The sequence below is a fragment of the Meles meles genome, chromosome 5 (genome assembly GCF_922984935.1).
Source record: "Meles meles chromosome 5, mMelMel3.1 paternal haplotype, whole genome shotgun sequence".
NCBI classification, from domain to species: Eukaryota; Metazoa; Chordata; class Mammalia; order Carnivora; family Mustelidae; genus Meles; species Meles meles.
The window spans coordinates 2,807,403-2,832,158 of NC_060070.1; the positions used below are offsets into that span (position 1 = coordinate 2,807,403).

At 59.9% G+C, this 24,756-nt stretch overlaps 1 protein-coding gene across 3 annotated transcripts in view; it reads left to right on the forward strand.

Moving 5' to 3' along the window:
• RPS6KA2 (ribosomal protein S6 kinase A2) overlaps positions 1 to 24,756 on the forward strand; it is a 308,891-nt gene that overhangs the window by 274,798 nt on the left and 9,337 nt on the right. For all 3 annotated transcript variants that reach the window (XM_046005543.1, XM_046005545.1, XM_046005544.1), the window contains 7 exons: positions 6,242 to 6,344; positions 8,337 to 8,467; positions 9,489 to 9,614; positions 18,234 to 18,323; positions 20,116 to 20,274; positions 21,620 to 21,781; positions 24,390 to 24,466. In XM_046005543.1, coding sequence (XP_045861499.1) covers positions 6,242 to 6,344; positions 8,337 to 8,467; positions 9,489 to 9,614; positions 18,234 to 18,323; positions 20,116 to 20,274; positions 21,620 to 21,781; positions 24,390 to 24,466 — 848 coding nt within the window. The remainder of the gene's footprint in view (positions 1 to 6,241; positions 6,345 to 8,336; positions 8,468 to 9,488; positions 9,615 to 18,233; positions 18,324 to 20,115; positions 20,275 to 21,619; positions 21,782 to 24,389; positions 24,467 to 24,756) is intronic.

Genomic DNA, 24,756 nt, shown 5'->3' on the forward strand with positions numbered 1-24,756 from the left:
AGGAGCCGCACCAGAGGGACTACCTCGGGGAGACCAGCCCCAGTGTGCACGGCTCATCTCATCTCCGCTTCTGGGGCCCGGTCCCTGCCAGTGCAAACACGGTCACTGGACGTCTGCGCCAAGAAGGTGGTGTGCTCTACTGTTTCAAAGTAATCAGACTGGAATCGGGCTTTAATTGCTTTTAGCATTTAATTTCACTTCGTTCCTGAGACAGGCCCTTCAGATTCACGGGGACCACCCGTATTCACTGTCACTCCCACATCTGCCCGCGGATGGTGAGACAGGGACAGAGGAAGGGGAGATCTCATTCCTTCCCCAGGCCTGGACGCAAGCAGCCAGGGAGTGGTTAAGGGAGAGGAGCCCTGAGTCACCACTTTTGTGAAAATCGCTTATTTCCTCAATAGTACTTGGTACTTGCCCGTGTCCAGGTGAGCGAGCAGGGGCCCACGCCGTGGCAGTGGAAGAACACAGCCGTCCTCCAGGTCTCGACAGCGGACTGCTGCAGGCACATGTCTTGTCCGGCCACGGAGGAGGTGTGTGCGGTGCGCGTGACCCATCGGAGAGCGGAGGCAGGACTGACAGGTGCGGCGAGATGCCCCCAGCAGAGCTCTCGTCGGGACCGCAGCCTTGTCTGTGCTGCTGCGGGCTTCCCGGGGAGCAGATGAGTGTCCCCGACCCCGTCGCCGCCCTCCCTACCCACCCGTGAGCTGCGAGCCGCCGGCGGCCACGGCCAGCCTCGGGCCCCAGTCACTCACCGCGCGAGCGGCAGACCCGTGCTGGAGAAAGCGGACACGGAAATACAAGGCAGGCGTCCAGGGCTAATGTTCCTAACTCCCTGTCCAGATGCGCCCACTCTGTTTCAGCAGCTTCGTTAAGAAGACCACGTGCAGTACCGTTGGCAACAACTGTGACTACCGGCGGCTCCCTGTGCCTGGCCGAGGCTGGGGACGACCGCACGAAGCCCTCCCCGGACCCGTCTGGTTTCTGCCTGGGCACGAACCCAGGACCTGCCTCGGGATCTGCCCGGAGAGTGTAAGGATATTTATCTCACTGTCTGCTTCCTTCTGGACCCAAAACTGCCGGGAGAAATTTTCAGGTGACCCGCCGGAGCGGAATGCGGAGATGGGGGGTCGCTGCCCGTGTCCGTCTCCTCTGCCGCTGACTTGTCCGCAAAGCCGAGCGAACACGCGTCCGCTGGGGACTGGCTCTTCCTGAAAGCCGCTCGGTCTCCTGAACCAAATGAGAAATGACAGTTACGGCCCCGAGCCCTCGGCAGGGGCAGGGGCGTCCCACACGCACGCCACGCTTACTCTGCCCGTCGCTGCATGAGAGTTCATCGCTGCAGCCCACAGGATCCCCCACACGCCCGAGGAGGACACGCCCAGCGCCGCACCCCTCGCCGTGGGCTGACACCTGAGACCTCGCTGTACCGTTCAGGACCCGTCGTCGTGACGAAGGCTCCGAGCTCGTGCTCGCTCGAGTTGTTCCCTTTCCACTTCTGAACGCTTCCGAGCTACCGTCAGCGGTTACTCGGAGCTCTGGAAGGGACGCCCAGGGAGACCAAGGCACGGGGCGGTGAGAAGAGGGCCCGGGGTCCGCGCATGAGGGGGCAGTGTGTGCCAGAGCCCCCGCCCGGCCGCCCCCTCCCCGGCGGGTCGTGTGTACCAGCAGCAGCGGAGGGAAGTCTTCCTGCCCACAAGCCTGCGCTGGGTGGATTTTAGGGGTTCGGATCTCGGGAGCGGCTGGCCGCTGGCCAGGATCTCAGCGCCTGTGTCAGGGGAGAGGGAGCTCCTCCCACGGCTCGGTGGAAAGATTTCCATGACTTTCGTCCCACGTTAAATACGCCAGCAGAGCTTCTCCGTTCGCGGAGCCCGATGGGACCCTCTGCTCGGTGGTGGGACCCTCCGCTCGGTGGCTCTGCAGTGTGGTCAGTCCAGACACCGTGGCTGGAGAGGCTGTCAGCGGGTGAGCCCGTATAGACGGAGCCTAGCTGCGTGGGCCACCGACCCATCAGATCCCGCCGGCTGCACCGGGGCCGTTTGAATTCTCCCCGTTACCCCTACGAGCCAGGCACCGCTCCCCGTTCCTTCTGCGGGGCTGTCTCAGGAGTAGTCCGTAGCTGTGCCCTTTCCTATCTAGAGACTGTTAGTTTTGAGATGCCTGGAGCCCAAGCTGCCTGCAGCAAGCAGATGTGAGGTCCGTGACCCCGAGCTAGAAGCAGCATCTTACGGCATTACCCAGTCACCGTTCTCACCGCCGCCCTGGTTCTCCCCTCCGTCATCGGAAGGTCGTCCTAGTATAAATAGGCCTGGCGCACCTGCTCCGAGCCTCCCGGCGTATCCCGGCCTGATGTGTGATCCGTTCCCCTGTGGCTACGACTCGTGTCATGCTCAGATCCGGGGACAAGCGAGACGATTTAAAGTGGTGCCTGGTGAATTTGGTCATGAGACCGCATTCTCTTCCCATCAGTGTGGGATGGATTGTTCTAGAGGCTCAGAGAGGGGAATCTGGGTCAGAATGACAATGCATTCATCAAGCTCTAAGCCGACACAAAATGCTGCTGCAAGTTGTTCCCGATTTAACCCTCGTGCCGCGGTTCCCGCTGCAAAACGAGAAGCAAGGTGACCTTTTCCCTAAAACCGCAAACCCTCTCCTGGGTTTAAACTCAGGGGAAGAAAGCTTGTGTAATAATAACACATTCCAAAAGTTTACCCAGTAACAGGAAGAAACCGACTGGTCTTTAAGACTGCATAAGGGAGCAGTCCAGCGCGGAGGGCACTGGGCGCCTTAGGCAGCCCTTTGCTCCCTGTTGGGAACCAGGATGAAACTGCAGCCTCCTCGGGGACCGGGACGGTGGGGTCCTGGGGCAGCCCTTGCACAGGCCATGCTCATAGGCAGATCGAGCCCAGGGACCGGTGTTCTGGGGGCCGAGGGACCTGTGAGGGAAGCCCTTGGTGGGCTCTCCCACACTCTCCCTTCCGTCAGCATCTTCTTAGGAAACAGCAGCTTACAGAGGCGGTTCGAAAGCACGAGGAAAAGCAGACGTGCACGTGCGCAAGGCCCAGTGAAGTCCGGGTCTCCCGGCGCCATAATCGCGCCATACGATGGCCGGCATCCGTGACCGGTCTGGGGGACATGTCCCGGGCTGGGCGTGTGGTGGGCAGGGGGGAACTGGGACTCTCCACCGCGCCAACAGGCATCAGCGTCCTGGGGCGGGCGGAGCCCGGAGGCAGCACGTCTGTGTCTGTTCCCTGAGTTATCACTAAGTCCTTGAGTTGAAGGCTCCAGTCGTCCCCACCCCGACAAAGTGCATGGCACGACCCCTGCGGGGGGACAGACGCCATTCTGATTTCCTTCTCTTTTCGGGGAAGACTTGGAAAGTGGGAAGCGGTGTCTCCCCAGGAGGTCAACCTGGACCGCTGTGCTACTCCTGGGGGGCGAGAAAGAAGTCTGGGGCAAAGCACGTGGCCCCGAGGGTCAGCGTGGTCAGACGAGGCCCCTGTGCTTTCTTGGGCCACTTGGACTTTCAAAGCCTTGCGATCCTCCTCCGTGGGAGGGAGGGCTGGAGGGACGGCAGGACAAGGAGTGGACTTGGGCAGGCTTCTGCAGGGAGGGACGGGACTCAGGAAGTCACCTTGACGTCCCGCCCTGCTTCTTAGCAAAGCTGGTGCGCCGTTATATTGGTGGTGGTCGGACGGGACGCAGGGATCCCGGGTGTCCCAAGTGCGGCAGAGGGGTGAGCGACGTCAGGGCCTCGACCCGCTGGGCGCCTGCACACACACCCCGTCGTCACCGCCGGTGCCTCCAGGTGCCACCATGTTCCATCGCGGGGCAAAACGGACTCGGCGGAAAAGCCTGAGGCCAGGGGCAGGTCTTGGCCTCCCGCCCCCTGAGGTCCCTGTGTCGGTGGAGCGGGGGCCGGAAGAGGAGCTGAAATGTATGACCTTCAGCTCCAAGGGCAAACGCCTCTCCTCTCGTTTGGGTTAAGTAGCAGCCAGCACTGTGTGCACGTGAGTGAATGTTCGTGAAGTGGGAGACGGGGCTCCGGTTGAGACGTCCCTCCGCCCTCCCTCCCGCTCCCTCTGCTCCCCCACACCCCATCCCCCGACAGCAAGAGAACACGTGACCCCCCTGGGAGAGGATGTGAGTTTTCCTAGAGCAGGACAGACACTGGTTTAACACCGGGAGCATCGCTGGTGGGAGCAGGAAGGGTCTGAGCCCCACAGGGCTGCGCCTGGGCCCCCGGTCTTGGCGACGGCAGCGTTTCCATCGGAGCGCGCAGCCTGTCCTCCTGAGATCTCCTCTGACAGGTGCTTGCATCAGGGGAGTTTGTTCCCACTGCAGAGTGCGTCACCGCGGAAAGTAGCGTCTTTCTATTTCTGGAAAGAGCTTACAGAGTAAATCAATTCCTAATGAAATCTATTCACCCGGGGCAAGAAATGAGCAGATCATCATTTTCCTTGTCCTCTGGCGGCTCCAGGGGCACGCCCAGAGCTCCGGCCTGTGCACGCCTGCGACTCGTTAAACCAGGGGGGAGCCCAGCGGTCACCGGCCGGACACAGCTCTTGTTCTTTTTTTTTTTTTTTTAAATATTTTATTTATTTGACAGACAGAGATCACAAGTAGGCAGAGATGCAGACAGTGAGAGAGGGAAGCAGGCTCCTTGCTGAGCAGAGAGCCCGATGCAGGGCTCAATCCCAGGACCCTGAGATCATGACCTGAGCCGAAAGCAGAGGCTTTAACCCACTGAGCCACCGAGGCGCCCCCACAGCTCTTGTTCTAACCATCATTCCTGGCAGTTCCCACTTCCGCCTCGGCTTCCAGAAGGGTGTGCTCCCAGTATGGATCGGGGCCTCGCACCCTCCTGCCCGTGCTGGACCTGCCCTCACTGTGAGCGCGGCTGTAACGGGAGGTCAGGAAGCCCAGGTCCTCCCGCTGCTGGCCCTCCCTCACTCCTGACCTCGCATAGCTCAGCCAACCTGCCTTAGCCTGGGTTTCCTTGTCTGTAAAGACAGGCTGATAAAAGCTGCTTTTCTGTGTTATGGAGAGATTTAGCACAGATCGGACGGGGGCCGCTACGACTGCTTTCTGAGCCATTAGGGTCCCTGCCCCGTCCACTGCAACCGTTTTCTGAGCCATCAGGGTCCCTGGCTCCAGGCCTGCTGAGCAGAAGCACTGAGAAAGGGCCTGGGGGTCCCCCTCTGATCAAGCAGAACTGGGAAAACTCGTGCTGAACGTTTGCAGCCAGACCCCCTTCCTGGTGTCTGAGCCCTGCTACCCACGCACCAACCCACCAGGCTCTCGGCACACGGGCCAGCGCCACGACTTCCACGCCCAGGGCACACCGAGCGACCCAGGACGGGGACGTTCTGAAGTCCCCACTGCGGCTGTCCCCCCGCCCCAGCCTCAGCCAGGATGGCGGCCCGAGGCCCCCGCGCCTCCCCATCAGCTCCCCGACTGGCCCCAGCTCCCCCCACCTGGCCACACCCCCTTCTTGCCCATCCGTGGCTTTATCCACCTCCTTCCCAGGCCTGCCTCCACACCGTAGTCTCCCTGAAGTTGCATCTCCCCAGAACAATCCATTGTTGCCTTGCCTAAGAGCACGGACAACAACATCGCCGGGTTGGAAGGTGTTTTCAAGGCCAGCGTCAGAAGGAAGTGGTGTGGGGCATGGAGTTTCTGTGCAGCGAAGGTCAGGCCATTCTGGAGAAGCGTGAGTCTCCGTTTGGAGACTTGGAAGTGCCGGTCACGGGCTCTGGGCTCTGTGAGGAAAGACCTGGCTCGTTCTAGCTGGGGGCCATCCCAGCATCCCCTAGGTGCTGGCCCCACGGTGGCCAGGGCAGGGCAGGGAGGAGGGTGCCAAGCAGCGGGGGCTCTTCCCTGCTGTTCTGGGGTAGAGGGTGGTTAGATGCTTCAGAAAAACATCCTGCCCCCCAAAAGGTTGAAAACTTCATATTGCCCTCAGTGGAGGATACGTAGCAGGTGTCCAAACCCTCATGGTTCAGTCATGGCTTTGGTAGCATCGAGCTCTATCCGATACCTTCCAAGATATCAACACGTAACAGACACGGCGTCCTGCCTGTGTTCGAACCCACGTCAGTGTGTCCCGGGGAGCCGGCCACAGTGCATCCCCGGCGGCGTGTGCGAGGCCTGTCTCCTCCCCCGCGGCCGGCTCTGCTGCCCACGTCGTCTTCCCCAGGTGGTCCGTGGTCCTCAGCGTCCTGTCTTGCTCTCCCCGCAGAAGCTGTACAGGAAGGAGATCAAGCCGCCCTTCAAACCAGCGGTGGGCAGGCCCGAGGACACCTTCCACTTTGATCCCGAGTTCACAGCACGGACGCCCACAGGTGTGTGCCGGCCGCGAGGGCGAGCCAGCCCAGAGTTCTGTCCCACTGCGGGTTCTCCTCCTCCTCCCCGGCCAGTTAGGGACGGCGACTTAGCCCGAGAGTCTGGTGTTCCGGAACACTTCGTTGGAGGGTGCGGGTCGGCTCTGTTTGACTTTCTTGTTCTCTCGCCTCCACCTTCAAGCTTTAGGTGAGAGAACTGATTCTCGATCCCCCACCCGGGTGACATCTGGTTTGGAGTCCCCCAGGGTTCTGTCGACCCCCCCCCCCTGCTGTCTCCTGTTCTGAGCTGCGTTCCGGGGGTTGCTCCTCTGGGATGCACAAGCAGGGCACCTCCGGGCAGTTCAAGCCCCTCCCGTAGTCAGAGAGTCTGGGGGGAGAGGAGGCTGCAGGCCACGTCTGCACAGTGTGAGCTGCGGACAGCCAGCAGACACTTACTTCGGTTCCTGGGGAAGGGCTCTCTTCCCGGCTGCACACGGCCTCCCGCGGCCCTATTCTGTGCTCGAGGAGGAAGAGTGCGGTCCCTGCTATCTCGCCTGCTCCTTACAAGGACGCCAGGGCCATTGGATCAGGTCTCCTGACCTCATTTAACCTTCATGACTTGCCGAAGGACCTCATCTCCAAAGACAGTCACTCGGAGGGGTCGGGCTTCAAACTACGAATTTTGGGGGAACACGGTCAGTCCATGCATAGTGTATGTTACATAATGGTGCTATGTGAAGAAAAGTAAAAGAGGTCTCTATCTTTGGGGTTCTTACTACTTCCGAACCTGAAATTTCCTGATTTTTAGGGATAATCATGAAACAAATAGATGGTCAGAAACAAAATGCTACGTGGAGAAACTTGGAAGAGAGACGCCACTTTGTTCCCTTTGAGTTGAGCTGTGGGTGCTGGGAAGTAAATTCCCACCGTGCTAGACTAGGGAAGCTTAATTAAAACCCAGAAGCTTCCGCTGAGTAGTTTTTAGAATCTGAAAACGACGTGCTGCTAGACGGCAGAGCTGAGGCTCCAGACCTGGGGCTCCGCGCCCCGGCTTGCTTCCCGCCGTCTGCCTTTTTCCGGCACAGAATTTCGGCTTTGAGGTCTGCCTTCTCCCGAAATGCCTGCGCTACCGTGCGCTGCCCTGAGGGTCAAAGCCCAGGGGATCCAACAACCTGAAGCAGTCTTCAACCCCCAGGGCACTCAGCATCCTCCTTAGGACTTTCGATAAGAATCCCAGCTTATCCCAGAGAATTAGCCGCAGCCCCGCTGAAGGCTGGGGCAGAGCCTAGCCCAAGAGGCTCATTTACAGCTGCTGGGGAGTGTGCGTGCTGTTTGGGGGGACAGCAGGTGTATTAACTTGAACGGATGCATTTTCATTCGTGAATGGAGACTTTGCAGATCAGATACGCACTGCCTCCGAATGACATCGCCATGCCTACTGTACCAGGCCTGCCTCCCCCTGCACGGACCCAGCCGTGGCAGACAGGCTCAGGCCGATCGGCCAAGGCTCAGGTGGTCTTCATGGCGTCACCGCCTCTGCCCGTTCGGCGGGTGCCGGTGTCAGGCCTGAGTGACAAGTGGCATTAAGTAGACCCTAACACGCTTGAGAACCGTGCAGGGGTGCTGATTTTCGGCGCAGTACTTAAAAAGCAGACACCTCAGCTGGATAAGAGAAAATTTGAAACTCTGATGATTCCGTGGGTATTTCTGACGAGTATGTTTGAGGGCTTTTTAAACTTTACCTGGGCAGGATCTCACCGACAGGATGCGGGTTACCCACCCTTCACCGTCCGTTACCCTTCAGCACAGCCACGCACCGAGCGCGTGTGCTTAGAAAGTTCTCCCTCTTATTAACGTTTAAATGTGAAGAACGATGTTTCTGTGTCCTCGGCACTTCAGTGACTGCCCAGCACAAAGGCAAACTGCGCGCTGTCATAAATAACGCAGAAGTGGTTGGAGAATTCCGACCCGGGAGCCCCTCCCGAGGCTGAGCGTTCTTGTTGTTGCCTGCAGACTCCCCCGGCGTGCCCCCCAGCGCCAACGCACACCACCTCTTCAGAGGATTCAGTTTTGTGGCCTCGAGTCTGGTCCAGGAGCCCTCGCAGCAGGACGTGCACAAAGCCGCGGTCCACCCCATCGTGCAGGTAATCCCCGTACGCCGGCTGCACGCGCCTCTGCCAGGTGTGGCGGCGAGGCTCCAGCCCTGAGTCCCGCGTGGACTGAGAGCCAGGCTGGGTCCCGGGGTGCTCGTGCCAGGGGCAGGGGGACCCGCTCTGTTCCCGCCCTCCCGGGCGTCCCTGAGTCTCCTGGAGAGCAGCGCCGTGCCTCCGAGCCTCACTCCACTTCCACCTTCCTGAAGGGAAAGAGTTCTGGTCAGAACGTCCCTGGGGTGTGTCCCTGGCTGGGGCCCCACAGGGGTCAGACTGGGGCGTCCTTGCTGTGTGGATCGAGTCAGCACCCCAAGAGACTGGTTGGCTTTGTGGGAGCCGCTTCCTGTGGTGAAATGTACTGTTGGGGAGATCGATTCAGATGACATTTTTAGAAGGAGTTTCCCACCTAGTAGTGTAACCAGATGCAGAGAATTCTAGGAAGGAATCGTGATTGTGTTTTATTTAAGGACACAGGCAGGGAAAATGAGGTGGCGTTAGATTTCCATGTATCTTTCTCCAGGGCCTTTAGGGAACCCACAGTGTGTCTAACGGGGACACTTGATGTGACGGCGTACGCCACGTACCATCGTGAGCGGTGGCTAAGGGGTGGTTTTCTGTCTGTGCTCTCAGTGCGTGGGGTGGAGGCTCGCGCACGTGGCAGACGGGGGCTGCGATGGGACATCACAGGGTGTGAGTCCCCTTAGATGTGGACACGAGGCACCGCTTGACCTCAAGCATCAGAGCCACACACCAGTTATCGGCAGCCTTCTGTGCTCCCGCCTCCGGAGTCTCAGACTCTGTGTCGTATGGTCTGAAAATTAAGCTCATGCCCGGAAGGTGAGGCTTTAGATCTGGAGTCATTGCTGACCAGCCGCGGGAGCTTCACAATCCCGTTATCTCCTGGGCTCGCTCGGTGAGCTCCATGCGCCATCCGGGCCCTCCCTTGCTGCCCGTGCCCTGGGCGCCTCTGCCGAGCGAGCTCTGACAGCAGCCGGTCCTGGGTCTCTCTCCACAGCAGTTACACGGGAACAACATCCACTTCACCGACGGCTATGAGATCAAGGAGGACATCGGGGTGGGTTCCTACTCCGTGTGCAAGCGATGTGTGCATAAAGCCACGGAGGCAGAGTACGCCGTGAAGGTAAGAGCACGCGCGCGTGACCAGCCCGCTTCCTCTCGGCACGCCGTCCCGCGAGCTCCAATAAGACGGACCGCAGTTTGCCGTGACACGTGGTCACCCATTCAAAACTTATTTTGCGGATCATGAATATTTTCTGTTTCATCCAACGTTTAAGTACTGGCCACCGTTCGTAGCTTTAGGTACAGTATACCCTGGAATGAAAGATTCGGGTGCCCCGTATTTTGGAAAATACAGCTGGGGGACAGGAGCCGTGTTGTTTGAGGGAGTCGGGGGTGGGGGGGAGTTACAGTCACCAAAAATTAAATCAAATGTCTCGAGGCATAAACCGGCAATGTCTACGCAGACTTAAACAGAGAGCTGGTGATAGATAGTAATAATTATCCAGAATCGTCTAGAACCCAGTCCCTACATAACACCTTTAGCTTCTGTAATTACTGCTCGATTTGATATCCGATATGGAAATCCCAAACACCAGGTTCTTGAGTTTTCTGGCTGGTGACGTGCACTAGAGCGAAACCTTCTGGCCAAAAGCATAAGCTCATTTATGTAAAAAGCGTAAACTGTGCATTCTCTGCACAAGACAGCCAGAGACGCTCTAACACACACTGACCTCAGGACCCTGTAGAAGACGGGTCCAGCTTGTGGCATCAGCAGGACCAGACCCAGACGCGTCTACGCCACGTGGCACCAGCGTGCCCTTTGCCGAACACTGGGGCACGTGGAGCGTGTCCAGCAGCGGCAGGGTAAAAGCAGCCCTTCCTTCCACGGTGATGTTCCTAAGCTCAGAAGACATCATTCAAAATGACGCCTGCAGGGGCGCCTGGGTGGCTCAGTTGGTTAAAGCCTCTGCCTTCGGCTCAGGTCATGATCCCGGGGTCCTGGGGTCGAGCCCCGCATCGGGCTCTCTGTTCTGCAGGGAGCCTGCTTCTTCCTCTCTTTCTGTCTGCCTCTCTGCCTAGTTGTGATTTCTCTCTGTCAAATAAATAAAATAAAAATAAAATAAAATAAAATAAAAATGACGCCTGCAGGGGGAGGACCCCATTCCTTCGCGGGTCACCCATGCCCCTTGCTTCTTGCACTGAGAAAATGTTCAACTCCGTCAAAAGAAGAAAGAAAAAAAGACCCAGCCCCCTAAAACTAGGCCCTTTGGTCTAGTTTGGGTTGGAAATTGCTGGCTTGTGAACAGATGTACCCTGAAGTCCTCCAGCAAGAAAGAATGAAATACAGGGTTGCAAAGACAGCCGAGCACCGAGAGTCTGTGCAACCCCATATTTCAGCAGGAGCGACAGGGGACCCCAGGAACCCAGGGGGCGTCGCCAGCCGGGACCCCTGCAGAACGGGCATGCGGGGCTCCGTGCATTTCTGAGACCTGAGCTGATGAGGAGTTTCGTGTCTCCTCGTCCCTGGGAGCGCTCCGAGGTGTGCGTGCCTGGACGCCCCGTGTGCCGTGGAGACGCTGCGCCAGAGGCGTGCGTGCACCTGCGGCGGGCCCCAGGCAGGGGCTTGCATCCGTGTCCCCGAGCGTAGGGCACACACGTCTCACACGCATGCCTGGCTGTCGGGGAATGTCTTCTGCCTCGGTCGTTGCTCGCCGAATTCCTAAGCTGTGTGGGGAGATTGGCCACAATCCTGGAGACAGCGGCGGCTTCCAGGGAGCATGAAGACACGGTGCATTGTCCGGGTGGCTCCGTGACCGTGCTGCCTTCCAGAACACAGCTGGCCTCTGTGAGGCTGCTCAGCTGCGTTGTGTGCCTCTGAAAATAAATCTCCCATTGACAGAGACAGTGGTGTGTTTCCCCGGACTGTCCCCACGGCCGGCGCCCTCATAAACACACTGTCTGAACTCGGCTTTGTTCATGGCTTCGCCTCAGTCCCTGTGCCTTGCTGAGGCCACGCTGCGCTGGGAACTTGGGGCGTCTCAGCCCAGGGCCTGAAAAGCCGGGTCCTCCTGTTCCTTCTTCCGAGCCCTGACGCTCCCTGGACGATGAGCTGGCCGACTTGCAGGATTTCCCCAGCCTCCCCGAGACCGCGCTGGGGGGTGATGTGTTGCCTGGAAGGTGTTTAAGTTCCGCACGCACAGGGAGGAGCTGCGGCCCCGCACCGGCAGCCCCCGCGGCCCCGAGGTGGGTCGCACGCCCGTGCCGGCTGCTTGCCGGGACGGCAGCAGTCAGGTCCTGGGTCCCGGTTTGGTTTAGCTTCAGAGGAGAAGGAGCTGGCGGGGGTTTCAAGGCAAAGAGCTCCGTGTTCAGGATGGACCCACGCGTTACCAAAATGTAACATCCTACAGCTCGCTCCTCTGTCTCGTTTTCAGCATTTTCCAGGTAGAACATAATGGAAATATTCTTTGGCCTTTTTCTGTGTCAGCTGACTCGTGGGAGAGAAACCGTATCCCCACTTGGGGATGGAAGAACTTGTAAAACGAAGAACGGCTTTTAGCAGCCCAGCACGGAGAGCAGCCTTTAGTGACTTGGCGTGCGAGCTGGACCTCCGGTCAACAGACGTCCTATTGAGGCTCGGCTGCTGAGTTCAGCCCCCGCAGCCCCGGCTCACACGCGAGCCCCCAGCAGACCCGGCCGTGCAAATTCTCGCACGCACGCGGAAAGTTGAGAACCAGTCCTGTCAGAGCCAGCTGGGCCTGGCCCCCGCCTGCACGGGTGACTCAGAAACGGCCGCACTGAGTAAGGAGCAGAAAAATGTTTGCAGCGACTGTCATGGACGGCAGGACCGTGGCCAGAGGGCAGGGGCCTCCGCCTGGGGCATTCATACTGCGGGGGAGGGGGCTGGTGCTGCCTCCCCGGGGGCACCGGCAATGTCGGAGACGCCCTGGTTTATCATGCACGGAGGCCAGGAACGCAGCACAGCGTCCCGCACGGGATGGCCCCTCCCGCGGTCCCGGACCCGGGATCACCGAGCCCATAATGTCAGCAGTGCCGAGGCTGAGAACCTCAGCCTAAAGCATCCTTTGGGGCCGGGCGGGGGGCGGGGGGCGGCTGTCTCCTGCAGAGCAACTCCGGCGGGCTGGCGGGCTGGCGTCGGGGAGATGAGGGTGGCGGATGCCTTCTGTTTTGCTTCTGCTTGCTCTGAGTCTCAGGATGACATCGCAGGACCCTGGGAGCCCGGTGCTTCCCGCACGCCCCACTCGGGCAGGGCAGGCCCTCTGGCGGGCGGAGCGGGAACTGCCAGGGCACGGCCTCCCCGAGGAGGGCGGGGTCCAGCAGGCGGCGGTCGGGGAGCAGCTGGGATGCGTTAGCTCGCACATCTTGGAAACGTCACTGTGTTTTGCTCTAAGCTCATTTCTCTTACGGGCGCCTAATTGTGCCACTGTAATTACTCTGTCATCACATTAACGGCCTCGAGGCCGTATTTACACCTCTCCACCCAGTACGTCCCCAGTGGACGAGAGTGACGGGATCGCAGTGACCCTCCGCGGCAGCTTCCTGTGCGGCACTTCTAGTGCGTGGGGCAGGCCCGGCCGGCACCTGCCGGCCGTTAGCACCGTGTGTGCGCGCAATAGGGACTCAGGGCTGGTGCAGAGTCTGAATCCCTAGGCTGGTCCTTCCCTCCCACCCAGGCGAACAAGGCTGGACCGGCCAGGATCTTGTGCAGGGAGAGCCCGGCCTCGGGCGGTGAGGTGGGGCCCCTTGTCCTCCTGGCGGGCCCTCTGCGGGCTGACGCGGCGTGGGCTGCCCCACCGGCGCCCACCTAGTGCTGAGACACCGGATGGAAAAGCTCTTCCCTCCGTCAGCACGTGACAGCTGAACAGATGGGCTCTACTTTCTTCGCACACGGAGCGGCCTTCGAGGGACAGAACGGCTCGCGCTCCGTGCACGGCCCAAGTTCAGCTTTGCGTTCACAACCGGCCCGGGAGGCGGGAGAGGAGAGGCAGGACTTTAAACAACGTGACACAGAACCGCACTGGCGGCCCGGCCTGAGGGCACCTTCTGGTTAAAGTAAGGGCAGCGGGGAACCAGGTACGACGTGCAGAAGGGACTAGGACTGAGCGGCACGTGAAGGGGAGAGGTTTCGTTGAATCGAAAGAACCGGTAGTGTCCTCCCCACCACAGGGGCTGTGCTCACTGTACATGAACTGCTCAAGCGGTTGTTGGTTTCCGTTCTGCTTTGGAGTCTTTGTGGCTCGGCGTGACCAGGCGCATGTTGTCAACAGCCCAGGAAGCCAGCTCGGATCAAAGGAGGGGCTCCCGGCGTCGTGTGGAAGGGAAGGTGCCTCGGAACCTATCGGAGCTCATCCTCCGTGGGAAAGCTGCCTTGTGTCCATAAACGTCTCAGCCTCCCAGAAGCCTGTGCAGGTGCCTCTCGAGAGAGTTCCGGAAGGCGTCTGCGGATTGTGACGTGGGTGTGTCCTGGTCCCAGGGCACAGACCTCACGTGCACACCCAAGGGACTGCTTTAGCTATCTCGAGCCTCGGTTTCGAAACACAAACATCAGTGAATTTCTAAGGAGCAAAGGATCCAACAGCTGAAGTTCACGGGCCCAGGAGCCCCAGGCATGAGACAGAAGTCGGACTTACCACACGTTCTCTCACCCGGTTACAACGACGGTGATGATGGCAAACGGCGCTCGCTGTCTGCCACCAGACTTGACGTGCTCTGCCCGTTAGGTCCGCTGATGGTCATGATGCCTTGGGGGGACGACGTCACCATCGCCGTGAGGGCACAGAGACCAACACGCCAGCAACACAAGGACACTCAGCCCGTGAGTGGGAAAGTCACCGACATCTGAGCATGCACTCCCGTGACTTCCCTGGGGTGGGGACCTCGCTTCCCAGCGCTGGAGCCCGAGAGGTCCACTCCAGCTCCCCCCAACCCCTGCTTTCTGCGACCTCCAGATCGGGAAAGCCTGAGAGAGCCACGCAGAGCGGATGGGGCTGGGCAGCAGGAAGTCCACAGCCCACCCGCGGGATCTGCCAGGAAAATGCATGGTTTGGGTGACCATTTGGTTCCAGTGAAGGTGTAACTGGAGAAAGCGGAGGTGTCCGTGACTCTGGGTGTGGGCTCCTTTTTTCTTGTGTGTTCCCTGCTGTTCTGCCCCAGCTCTCAGCCCCCCGCCTTTGGGGGGAGGTTAACTCCACCCGGCGATCTGGCCTTCTCTTCGGGAGCGTCCTTTGCTCTGTTATTAGAGGCACTGGGAGCACCCAGGGGTAGTGCGTTTCAGCCAAGGACGCAGATGAAAGCGAAGCAAGATGCTACAACTGTGCGGGTCTGTGTCCCCGTCCTTGGCTCCAGGGAGGAGGGGCGCCCACGCACGTCCACCGGGGGCTGGGCAGGCTGTCCTGACACGGAGCCCGTTTTGTGTTCGCAACAGGCGGTTACGAGAGCCTCCGCGCTCCTGTGCTCATGCTCTGATGTGTACATCAGTGGCCGTCCAGAAACGCAGCAGGATGGAGACAAATGTTGACACGAATAAAGTTTATTTTAGAAGGGAAACTGACGGGCACAGAAATGTTAATTTTTTCCAGCAGGAAAACTCAGTCCTCGCGCTGTGCCATTCGTTTAAATTAATTGTATGGGAGAAGTCGTCTGTGAAATCCTGTGAGCGGCCGTGTGCCCGACACCCGTGTGCACTCCTGGCATTGGTCCTGGGAGAAACTCGTGGAAATACCGGCCTCCGGGGCACGCAGCAAGCCGGTGAGCCCCTCCTCTGGACGGCAGCAAGGCCCACTTCCCCATGGGACTCAGGGTCCCAGGAGGGGAGCACCCCGGGGGAGCCTGGGAAGAGGAAGCTGGAGGGGTGCAGAGACGGAAGAGGAAAAGCTGAGGACAGGGAGGCCTCGTTTCCTGACGCCTCTTCCCACCTCTCCCCGGCTCCGGCAGCCAGGAGTACAAATGGACACAGCCTGGGGGGCTCAGCTGGGAGAGCATGTAGTCTTGATCTCAGGCTGGTGAGTTCAAGCCCCACACTGGGCGTAGAGCTTACCTTAATAAGTCACTGATCGACTGATTAAAAGAAGAAAAGAGAAATGCTCCTGATACGGCCGTCTCCGTACGCTTCACCAGCAGAGAGAGCCCTCGTCTGGCATCCGTTGCGTCCTGCGGGTGCTGACTTAGCCCCGTAGACATACCGCTTGCTGGAGAGCCGCACGGCAGGAGGCTTGTTGATGGGCCGTGGTGGGGGGCTGACCTGGGCAGCGTCCTGCCTGCTGTCGGTGGCTGCTGCAGGACAAGAACGTTGGGGACGTTCCTCCCGACCCTTTGTGGTTCCGCCGGCTGTCTGAGCACCAGCACGGAGGAGAGAGCGGGCCCTGCTCGTCACCACGCCGCCCGGGGATTCCTTCCTGCGCTTGTGCCCAGCACTGTTCTCAGAATAAAGACCTTGATCCACCGGCACCTTCCGGAGCTAGAAGCGAGTCTGACAACGGCAATCCTGGGAAACTGACCCCACAGAGAAGAAACCCATTCCTTGCCGTGTCGAGACGAGCGCTCAGAGCCTCTCTCTGGGCCCTGCCGTCCCCCCTGAAGAGACAGCGGCCTGGGCTCGGGGACCAGTAACCCTGCCTCACGGCTCAGCATCTCCGTGAAGACTCTTCTTCCTTATCTTAACGAAATAATAATGATAGTTCCAGAAAAAGATGGGTGGGTAAAAGCAGCCAGCACTTGCTGACAACGGTCAGGATCGAAAGCCCGGCTGGGAGCAGGACGTGCTACTGTCTGGACCCCGAGTCGGCCCTGCCCGGATCTGCAGGCTGGTGGGGAGCCCACGGGATGGCCATGGGAACTGTGCGTCCGCGGGCCTAGCGGAGGACGGGTGTCCCCTCCCCCCTGCACACCCACCCGCGCTCCTCCCTGAGCCCAGCCGCCGTGTTGCCGTGCCCGGCCTTGCCCTCGGGCTTCAGGTCAGCTCTGCCACAGGGAGACCCGACGGGAGGAAGGAGGAGCCCCCGGCCCCGTGGGGGGCCCTGTCTGTGCAGTCCCCCCATCCGGTCCTGTAAGAGCCGCCCAGGCCGCTGGCAGGAGAGAGAAAGCCTCCTGCTTCCAACTCCATTGTGAAGGTGACAAACAGATTTAGGCTGAGAATACACTGTTTTTATCCTGAAGTTTTATCCCAAATACACTGTTTTTATCCTGAAGTTTTATCCCAAAATGAATCTACCACTAATTTTTTAAAAATCCACCAATGTGGGGCGCCTGCGTGACTCGGTTGGGCATCTGCCATTGGCTCAGGTCATGATCTCAGGGTCCTGGGATCGAGCCCCACATCCGGCTCCCTGCTCAGCGGGGAGCCTGCTTCTCCCTCTGCCTCTGTGCTCTCTCTCTCAGATAAATAAAATCTTTTTTTAAAAATCCACTAATGTACTTTAACCTTCTCAAATTTCAAAGAGAAGGTCACGGCCCCTAGAGATCGAACGACCCGTGGGCTGTTGGCGCAGAAGGGATCCTCGAACCGCGCTGGCCGGCCCGCGGTCGGAGCCGCGGCTTCCGGAACCCCACGGCTGAAGCGGCCGCCAGCGCGTCTCTCACGGAGGCCAGCCTGACCTTCCAGCCAGGACGTCAGTGGTGTTCCCTGCGGCAAGAGGAGAAAAACGTGCCAAGTGAGGAAACTTACCTTGCTGCTGGTTGAAGAGCACGGGGCACGGGGCTCGCCGAGCTGGCGGAGCCTGGCTGGGGGCTCCCGCGCCGAGCCGGGGAGAGCAGCGTGGGCCCGGGCTGATCTCCGAACAGCGAAGCGGGGGGACGAGGGCGTCCAGGGCAGCCTCCCGCGGCGCGTCGGACACTGCCCAGCTCGCTGTTCATCTCAACCGAAGAGACACTTTGACGCAAAGCTCCGCTCGGAGTCGGACCAGAGAGGAGCAAAGCCCATCTCCGTCCCGCTCCGGCGGTCACGCAGGCACGTTCTCCGAGGAGCGTCTCGGAATTCGGTGAAGCTTCGTGCGGGGAGCGGTGAGGCTCTCCGTTCTGAGCGTCGTCTCGGACACACGCGCTGGGGACGCGCCCTCCCCACTGGCTCCGGCCGCGGGGCAGCGGCAACAAGGCCACGGTCAGCCACCGTGGAGGGAGCAGCCCGTCCCTGCCCCCGTGGCCTCCCTGTTCGAAGCAGCCTCCTCTTTGAGGCCCCCGTCCTGCCTTCGGAAGCCGTCTGTTCTCTCGGGTGGGGGTGTTGTCTGTCACCCTGGGACGTGGGACACAGACGCTGGGTGACGGAGGGGAAGGAGCGTTTCCGTGTCTAAGCCTCAGCGGCCGGCTCCGCGTGCACACTGGCCCGGGCGTCTCATGGGGGAACCACGCACCCGGTCCCGCTTTGCGTCAGTGTGTTGCCGCATGGTGAGGCCGGGAGCTGGAGGCTCGTTTTGGACAGAGCAGAGAGCGCAGGCCGCCCGCGCGGAGCCCGCCACAGTGGCTGGAAGCACCTGCCGCTATTTGGTGGGCTCACCCAAGCCTCCCTTCTGTCTCCAACCCTGTAACACCTGAGAATTCGTGTCTGAGCCTCGTGCCTGCCTTTCGTAAATGTCGCGCTTACGGTAGTTGGGACAGAGGATGGCCGTGAGCGTCTAGGCAACTGTCACTTGCCCTGGCTGAGCCTGAGCTGGAGGGGGAGGGGAGGAGGCAGAGGGTCCGAGCGCCGGCGCCATCCCGGAGCTCATGTCTCATGCTCTGCTCGTTCCAGATCATCGATAAGAGCAAGAGAGACCCCTCGGAGGAGATCGAGATCCTCCTGAGATACGGGCAGCACCCGAACATCATCACCCTCAAAGACGTAAGTGGTCCCCACGCAGCAGCGGCGCTGCCCGGTGCGCGCTTCCTCGCCCGGCCCCGAGGCCAGTGTGGGTTCAGGGCGGCTCTCTTCACGGGTCGGCCATGGCTGCCCCCCCACCCCAGAGTCTGTGTGGGAGCCGGTCCCACCGCGGGCCCCTCAAGATCACCCGGGAGCTGCTCAAGTTCCCGTCCCTCTGAGGGCAACCCCCACTCCGGCCCCCACACTCCCAAATGGGGTGACGTGGGCTATAAGGGAGAACGGGAAGCAGGTGCGAAGGCGAAGCCGGATGGGTTATTGCTTGGGGCCATTCCCAAACACGGCAGAAATGGGGAGTCTGGAGTGGCTGAGACGCGGCTGGGTCAGATCTGAGACCCCAGATCCAGCTGTGGCCATGGGGTTCCTCCCAGCTTCCTCTGGGCCGTGCGTGGTCCCCAGCCCAGGAGAGGGAAGGGAGGGGGTCCGCCCCCTCGGAAGCCCAGCGCAGAGCCCGGGGCTGTGCTGTTGGAGGCCGGGGGTGGGGCGGGGTGTGGGGGGCAGAGTTCTCATCTCACCACCTTCACCCTCACAGTCCAGAATGATGCCAGGGGTGTGAGCCCAAACCCTCAAGATTTCGGGGCTGCCTCGACTTCCCTTTGGGCCCCGTCAGTTCCCGGACCTAGGGGACTGCCAAATGCCAGTTCACCTTGGAGGAATGTGTGAACAAGGCCCCGTGTTAGCCGGTGGAAAATGAACCGGTTTCCTCCCCGCGGGTCCCGGGCTCCCCCACGGTGCAGCCCGGTGTCCCTGCCGTTGTGGGTTTATTTATGTGAAGGTCCACAAGCAGAAACCAGCTCGTCGGAAGACTTCTAAGCTTTTCAAAGCACTTTCATTCTGTTGGGGTGGGTGATTCTGAGCCAAAGGCGCCATCGTAGGTCCATTCTCAGAAGTAGAGCATTTTTTTTGAGGCCTAAACTGGGAATAAAACACCGAAATCAACTCTACATCCTGCGTTGAGCTCAGAGTCGGGCAAATAATTTTAGTGAATTGTTCCAGAAACTCGCTGATGCGTAAGCTGAACACGACCTGTGTTTACACGCTCCGCCCCGTTTCCACGAGGTCCTCCCAGCGCCTGGGCACCCGCGTGCAGGGCACCTGCCGTCCACTCAGCATGTCGAGGAAAGAGCAGAGGACGGGGTTTGGGGCTGTCTCGTTCGGGAGAGTGAAGGTGGTGTGGGGAAGCTCCCTTGTTCCAGCGCTTCCCGGAGATAAGAGCACTCCGCGGTGCCATGTGGCAGATTCTGTCTGTCCCCACCTCCCCTCCCTGCCTGGGCCCAGGGTCTGCCTGTTCCCAGGCCTGTCCGTGGTGCAGGTGCAGCGGGAGGGAGGGCCCCAGGGCCGGTCGGACAGGAGCCAGGCCTGCTGGGCCAGACACCGCCTGCTAATGAGAGCCCCCGGGGCTTGCGCTCTGAAGTCTGAGGCGCTGGGCTCTGGGCGGACAGCTCTGAAAGTGCCCAGGGCAGAGGAGGGACGGGAGCAGGACAAGCCATGTCAGCTCAGATCTGGCCCTTGCCAGTTCCCGGCCTCGCTGGTTCCTGCCCTGCTTTGCAGCAGATTATTAAAGCTGGTTTTCCCTAAGCGCTGCACCAGGTGCGACGGCAACGGCCATTCACTCATTTTCAGCCGGAGCCTTATTTTCACACCCCCCGCCTCTGCACCGGCCGGTGCCGCGTCCGGGGCCGCACTCATCCCCCACGGCAGGTGCCTGCGTGGTCACGGGGACCGCGGTGACCACGCGCTGCTCTCCGCCTCGCAGGTCTATGACGACGGGAAGCTGGTGTACCTGGTGATGGAGCTGATGCGGGGGGGAGAGCTCCTGGACCGCATCCTGCGGCAGCGCTACTTCTCCGAGCGCGAGGCCAGCGACGTGCTGTGCACCATCACCAAGACCTTGGACTACCTCCACTCCCAGGGGGTAAGCCCGTGCCCTCCCCCACAGCCTGGAGGGGGCTCCCCGGCTTGTCCCGGCTTCCTCCTGCGTCACCGCCGCCCCTCTCGTGTCTGAGATCCCTGCACACACAGTGTGGCCAGCAGCGAGCTAGGGAAACTAGGTTTACCTGGACCAGTTATAGAGGAAACGTATCCGGGCTGAGAAAGGGCCCCATTGCTTGACTGACAACTGAACTCCTTAGTCAGCGCCAAGGAGTCCTGCCGACGACGGAGACAGAGAGAGCTGGTTTTGCCGGGCCTTCGCCAGGCTCCAGGCGCCGCCCCTGCTCTCCATTCACGCAGCCCTAAGCTCTGATCTCACCCGCTCACAATCGGGAGACTAGAGCGGACCGAGGTTAAGCATCTCTCCCGGGGCTGGCTGCCCACAGTGAATGGCGGGGCTGGGGTTCGGGGCTGGGGCTCCCGCCTGCGGCTCCGCTTCGGATCCGCAACTCGGGCCGCGCCGTCGCTGCCCGCCCTCCACCGTCCACCGTGCTCACGAGCGTTTGAGATGCGGCACCTGCCAGCAGGAGGCTGTTTCTCCAGGACCACACCACAGGCCCTTCTGTGCTCGCCCGGCAGCCTGGGAGTGCGAAGCGTTTCCCCAGGACAGTCAACTCTAGAGGAAACCCTGGGGACGATGGTTTGCCAGACTGGCTTCTGTTTGATGAGGGAGGTAATGGGCCTGGCCCCAAACTCTCCCGCTCCCCTGCCTTCGGGGCCTCTGCCCATGAGTGTCCCTTCAGCTTCCCTCCATCTCCTGTCCCTGGGTTTTAACAGGACCGTGGAGACGTGCAGGTTCCCGACTGTGTGAGGGCACACGCGTGTGCTCACAATCAGCCTCCATCCCCGTCAGAAGAGACGTCTGTGTTCCCATAGCTACTTGGCTTTGAGACGTCAGGACAGCTTTGCCGACCCCACCCCTTGAGCTCGGGGCGCCCTGCACCTCCCTCCCCACCCCTACAGGTGCTGCTGTAGGACTGTCGATCGCTGGGTTGCTGCCCCTGGGTCACCTGCCCCCAACAGGGGCTGCGTGTCTGTCTCGAAATCCGGGGAGCCCCTCACCACGCAGAAGCGTGCTGGGCACACAGTGAACATCTGTCTGTAGAAATCGTCTCATGTCTGTCACCTGAACACAGCGTCAGGTGTCCTCATATGTGACTCTCTCATCGGGCCGGCTGCTCGCTTGCTTACCCCAAAGAACATAGCATCCGAGCCCCCCGGCTTGCAGCCGCAGGACCTGCTCAGAGTCACAATCCCGAAAAGCCCCATCTCTTCTGAATGCTTCCCCCTTCCCCTTCCTGCTCCAACCCCGCCCACTGCCTTTCCAGGTGGTCCATCGAGACCTGAAGCCGAGTAACATACTGTACATGGACGAGTCTGGGAACCCCGAGTCCATCCGGATCTGTGACTTCGGGTTTGCCAAGCAGCTCCGGGCCGAGAACGGGCTGTTGATGACGCCCTGCTACACGGCCAACTTCGTTGCCCCCGAGGTAAGAGCCCCGCACCGGCCGGGATGAGCCGGCTCCTTCCGCAGAGGAAGGCGCGGGCGGTTTGGCACCTCGGAGTCACCCTGACTTAGTGGTCGTGTTAGAATAGAGGAGAATGAGTCAGAAGAACCAGCCACCGACCTCGCTCAGACACAGCTTACTTTGTCCCTCCCCGATTGGTAAGATTTTTTAATGGTGGCGCTTTTCTGTAAACCCGTTACCGAGCAGCAGACCGTCTGGAGCAGCTCCGCGCACCTGCGGGAGTTACTGAGAGACAGCGCAGCAGTGTCCCAGGCCAGCCAGAGGGGAGCTGACGGTCCCCTGCGACCCTGTGATCAGAAGTCGATCTAGTCGATCTGCCCCCACACAGCCGGGGGAGGCCACACGTTTCTGGATTCCCCTCGTGCCAGGGTTCCGCTCCAGACGGTCCCCCAGAGCAGAAGCAAGCCGCGCTGTGGGATCTAAGATGAGAGTCCACGGTGCTGGGCAGGTGAGGGCTCTCAGCCGCACCCGGGGACTCGGAGAGCCTCGGCAGCCCTGTCTCGTACATCTGCCCCTTCTCAGGCTCCCTGGGGAAGCTTCCCCCAGGCTCTGACGACGCTGCTATGTGTATGGAGGCAAACCCAGGTCCTTGCTTTAAGTAAACAACGAAACCTGAGCGGCCGCTGGAGCCGGGCAGGCTCGGGGCTGGGGTGAGGGGTCGGGAAGGAGCGCAGATGTCGCATGCGTGCGGACCCTTCTGCCTGTGCTGACACCAGGCCAGAGCTGCGGGGAAGCCCACAGCAAGTCCCAAGAGAAAGGCGGCCGGCTCTTGATCTCAGCTCGGGTCTCAAGCTCAGGGTCGTGAGTTCGAGCCCCACGTTGGATCCATGCTGGACCCGGAGTCTACTTCAAAAAAGAAAAGAAAAGAAGAGAAGAGAAAAGAAAAAAGAAAAGAAGGGAAGAGAAGAAAAGAAAAGAGAAAAAAAGGAGGCCCCGGGGACCTGGTAGTGGGTCTGCGAGCTGAGAGGTCACCCCCCGACTGGTCGTGAGGAAGGCAGCAGGGTGCCGAGCCAGGATGCGGGTGGTCACGGGGCCCACACAGGTGGGCTGTGAGGCCACTTTTAGGTTACCCAGATGCTACCTGTGACGCCCTTCAACCCAATCTGCTTATAAGCCTCTGTTACGGTCTTACTTGATCAATATTAATGTGATACCCTTGATTTTAGCGATTACAGAATATCTTACATTGGTATATTACTTTACCATTCACAAAGCCCTCTGACCAAGTTTTCACTTTTATCTTCGGACGCCCCATGAGGCACACAGGGTGTGGATCCTGTTGGCCCCATCGAGTGGATTAAAAACAACCACCACGTTCGGTGTGTCCAAGGACTTTGGAAGGTCACTGAGCTGGTGACGCGTGGGTTTGAACGATGGACAGTTAATCCGCCGGTATTGGCTGCCACACAGCGTATGGCCTCGGTCATACCACGGCGTGAGGACGGGATCCTTGCCCTCGTGTCTAAGAAAACTGAACCCAGCTCTCCTGCCCACGTTCATGCTAATCCAGGGGCGTGCAGCCATCCCAGAGTGTCTACACCGCTCTCTTTACGGTCACTCAGCTGCAAACGCGTCAGAGGATTGCCTCCGTGGAAGTCTGTAATCCTCGGACTCACAAAATCTCCTGTTTCAACTATTCCTCAGAAAATTGAACACAGGGTTAGCCTGTGACGTGGCCATGCCAGCACCCGAGGACACCGACAGCAGAGAGGAGAGCAGCGGTTCACCCCGCAACGGGCGCATTATTCCCGATAGCCGGAAGGCAGAAGCGGCCCCAGTGTGCCTCAGCAGCTGAATGGGCGCACGGAGTGTGGTGCGTTCGAACAAAGGAGTCCTGGCCTTAAAGAGGAAGGAAATCGTGTCCCGCGCTGCACCACGGATGAAGCTTGAGCACGTCGTGTTGTTTGATGCAAGCAGAAAAGCCGAATTACTATATGATTCCACCCACATGAGGTCCCGAAAGCAGCCAAATCCACTGAGATAGAAAGAGGAGGGTGGGAGCCAGAGGCCGGGCGAGGGGCATGGGGAGTGTCATGGGGACAGTTCCAGTTTTGCGAGAGGAAGGAGATGGTTGGAGATGGTACAACGGACCTGTGCTCTAAGACCCATTAAGGTGGTAAATTTTATGTCGTGTATACTTCGCCATCATTTTTTTTTTTAAAGATTTTATTTATTTATTTGACAGAGAGAAATCACAAGAGAGGCAGGCAGAGAGAGATGAAGGGAAGCAGGCTCTCCGCTGAGCAGAGAGCCCGATGCGGGGCTCCATCCCAGGACCCTGAGATCATGACCTGAGCTGAAGGCAGCGGCTTAACCCACTGAGCCACCCAGGCGCCCCCAAAATTAAGTGTTTTCAAGCTATCCGTCACGTATCTAGCGAGAACCATGGTTCCCGTGCGTGCGCTGGCCTTTGGGGAACCCTATGGCAGGGCGTCATGGTTGACTTGGTGTTAATAAGTGATACCCCCGTTTCCCACCTGCCCAGCTCATGGTCTCCTCCGAAGAACACACGGTGAACTTGAACTTTCTTCACCAAGTGCTCATCTGCCGTCTGCTCTCCCCCCTCCAGGTCCTGAAGCGGCAAGGCTACGATGCAGCCTGTGACATCTGGAGTTTGGGGACCCTGTTGTACACCATGCTGGCGGGGTAATGCACACCCACCCGTAGGAGTCAGCTCGCGATGGAGAGTGTGCCCGAGATGTCGTGAGGCAGACGTCTCGGGGCCGTCCCTGAGTTCAGCCCAGGTCACCCCTGCCCCCGGGCACGGGTGGGGACGCACACTCGCAGGTCTTGGGTAAACACTTCTTAGCCCTTTCAGGACAACTAAAGAACAGGGTTAAGAAAGTCGGCCATAGGTTTTCTTTAAAATGTACATCCAGAGTTCGCGAACTGGAGCACAGAACTGAGCTCATCAACACAAAACCCAAGCCTCTGAG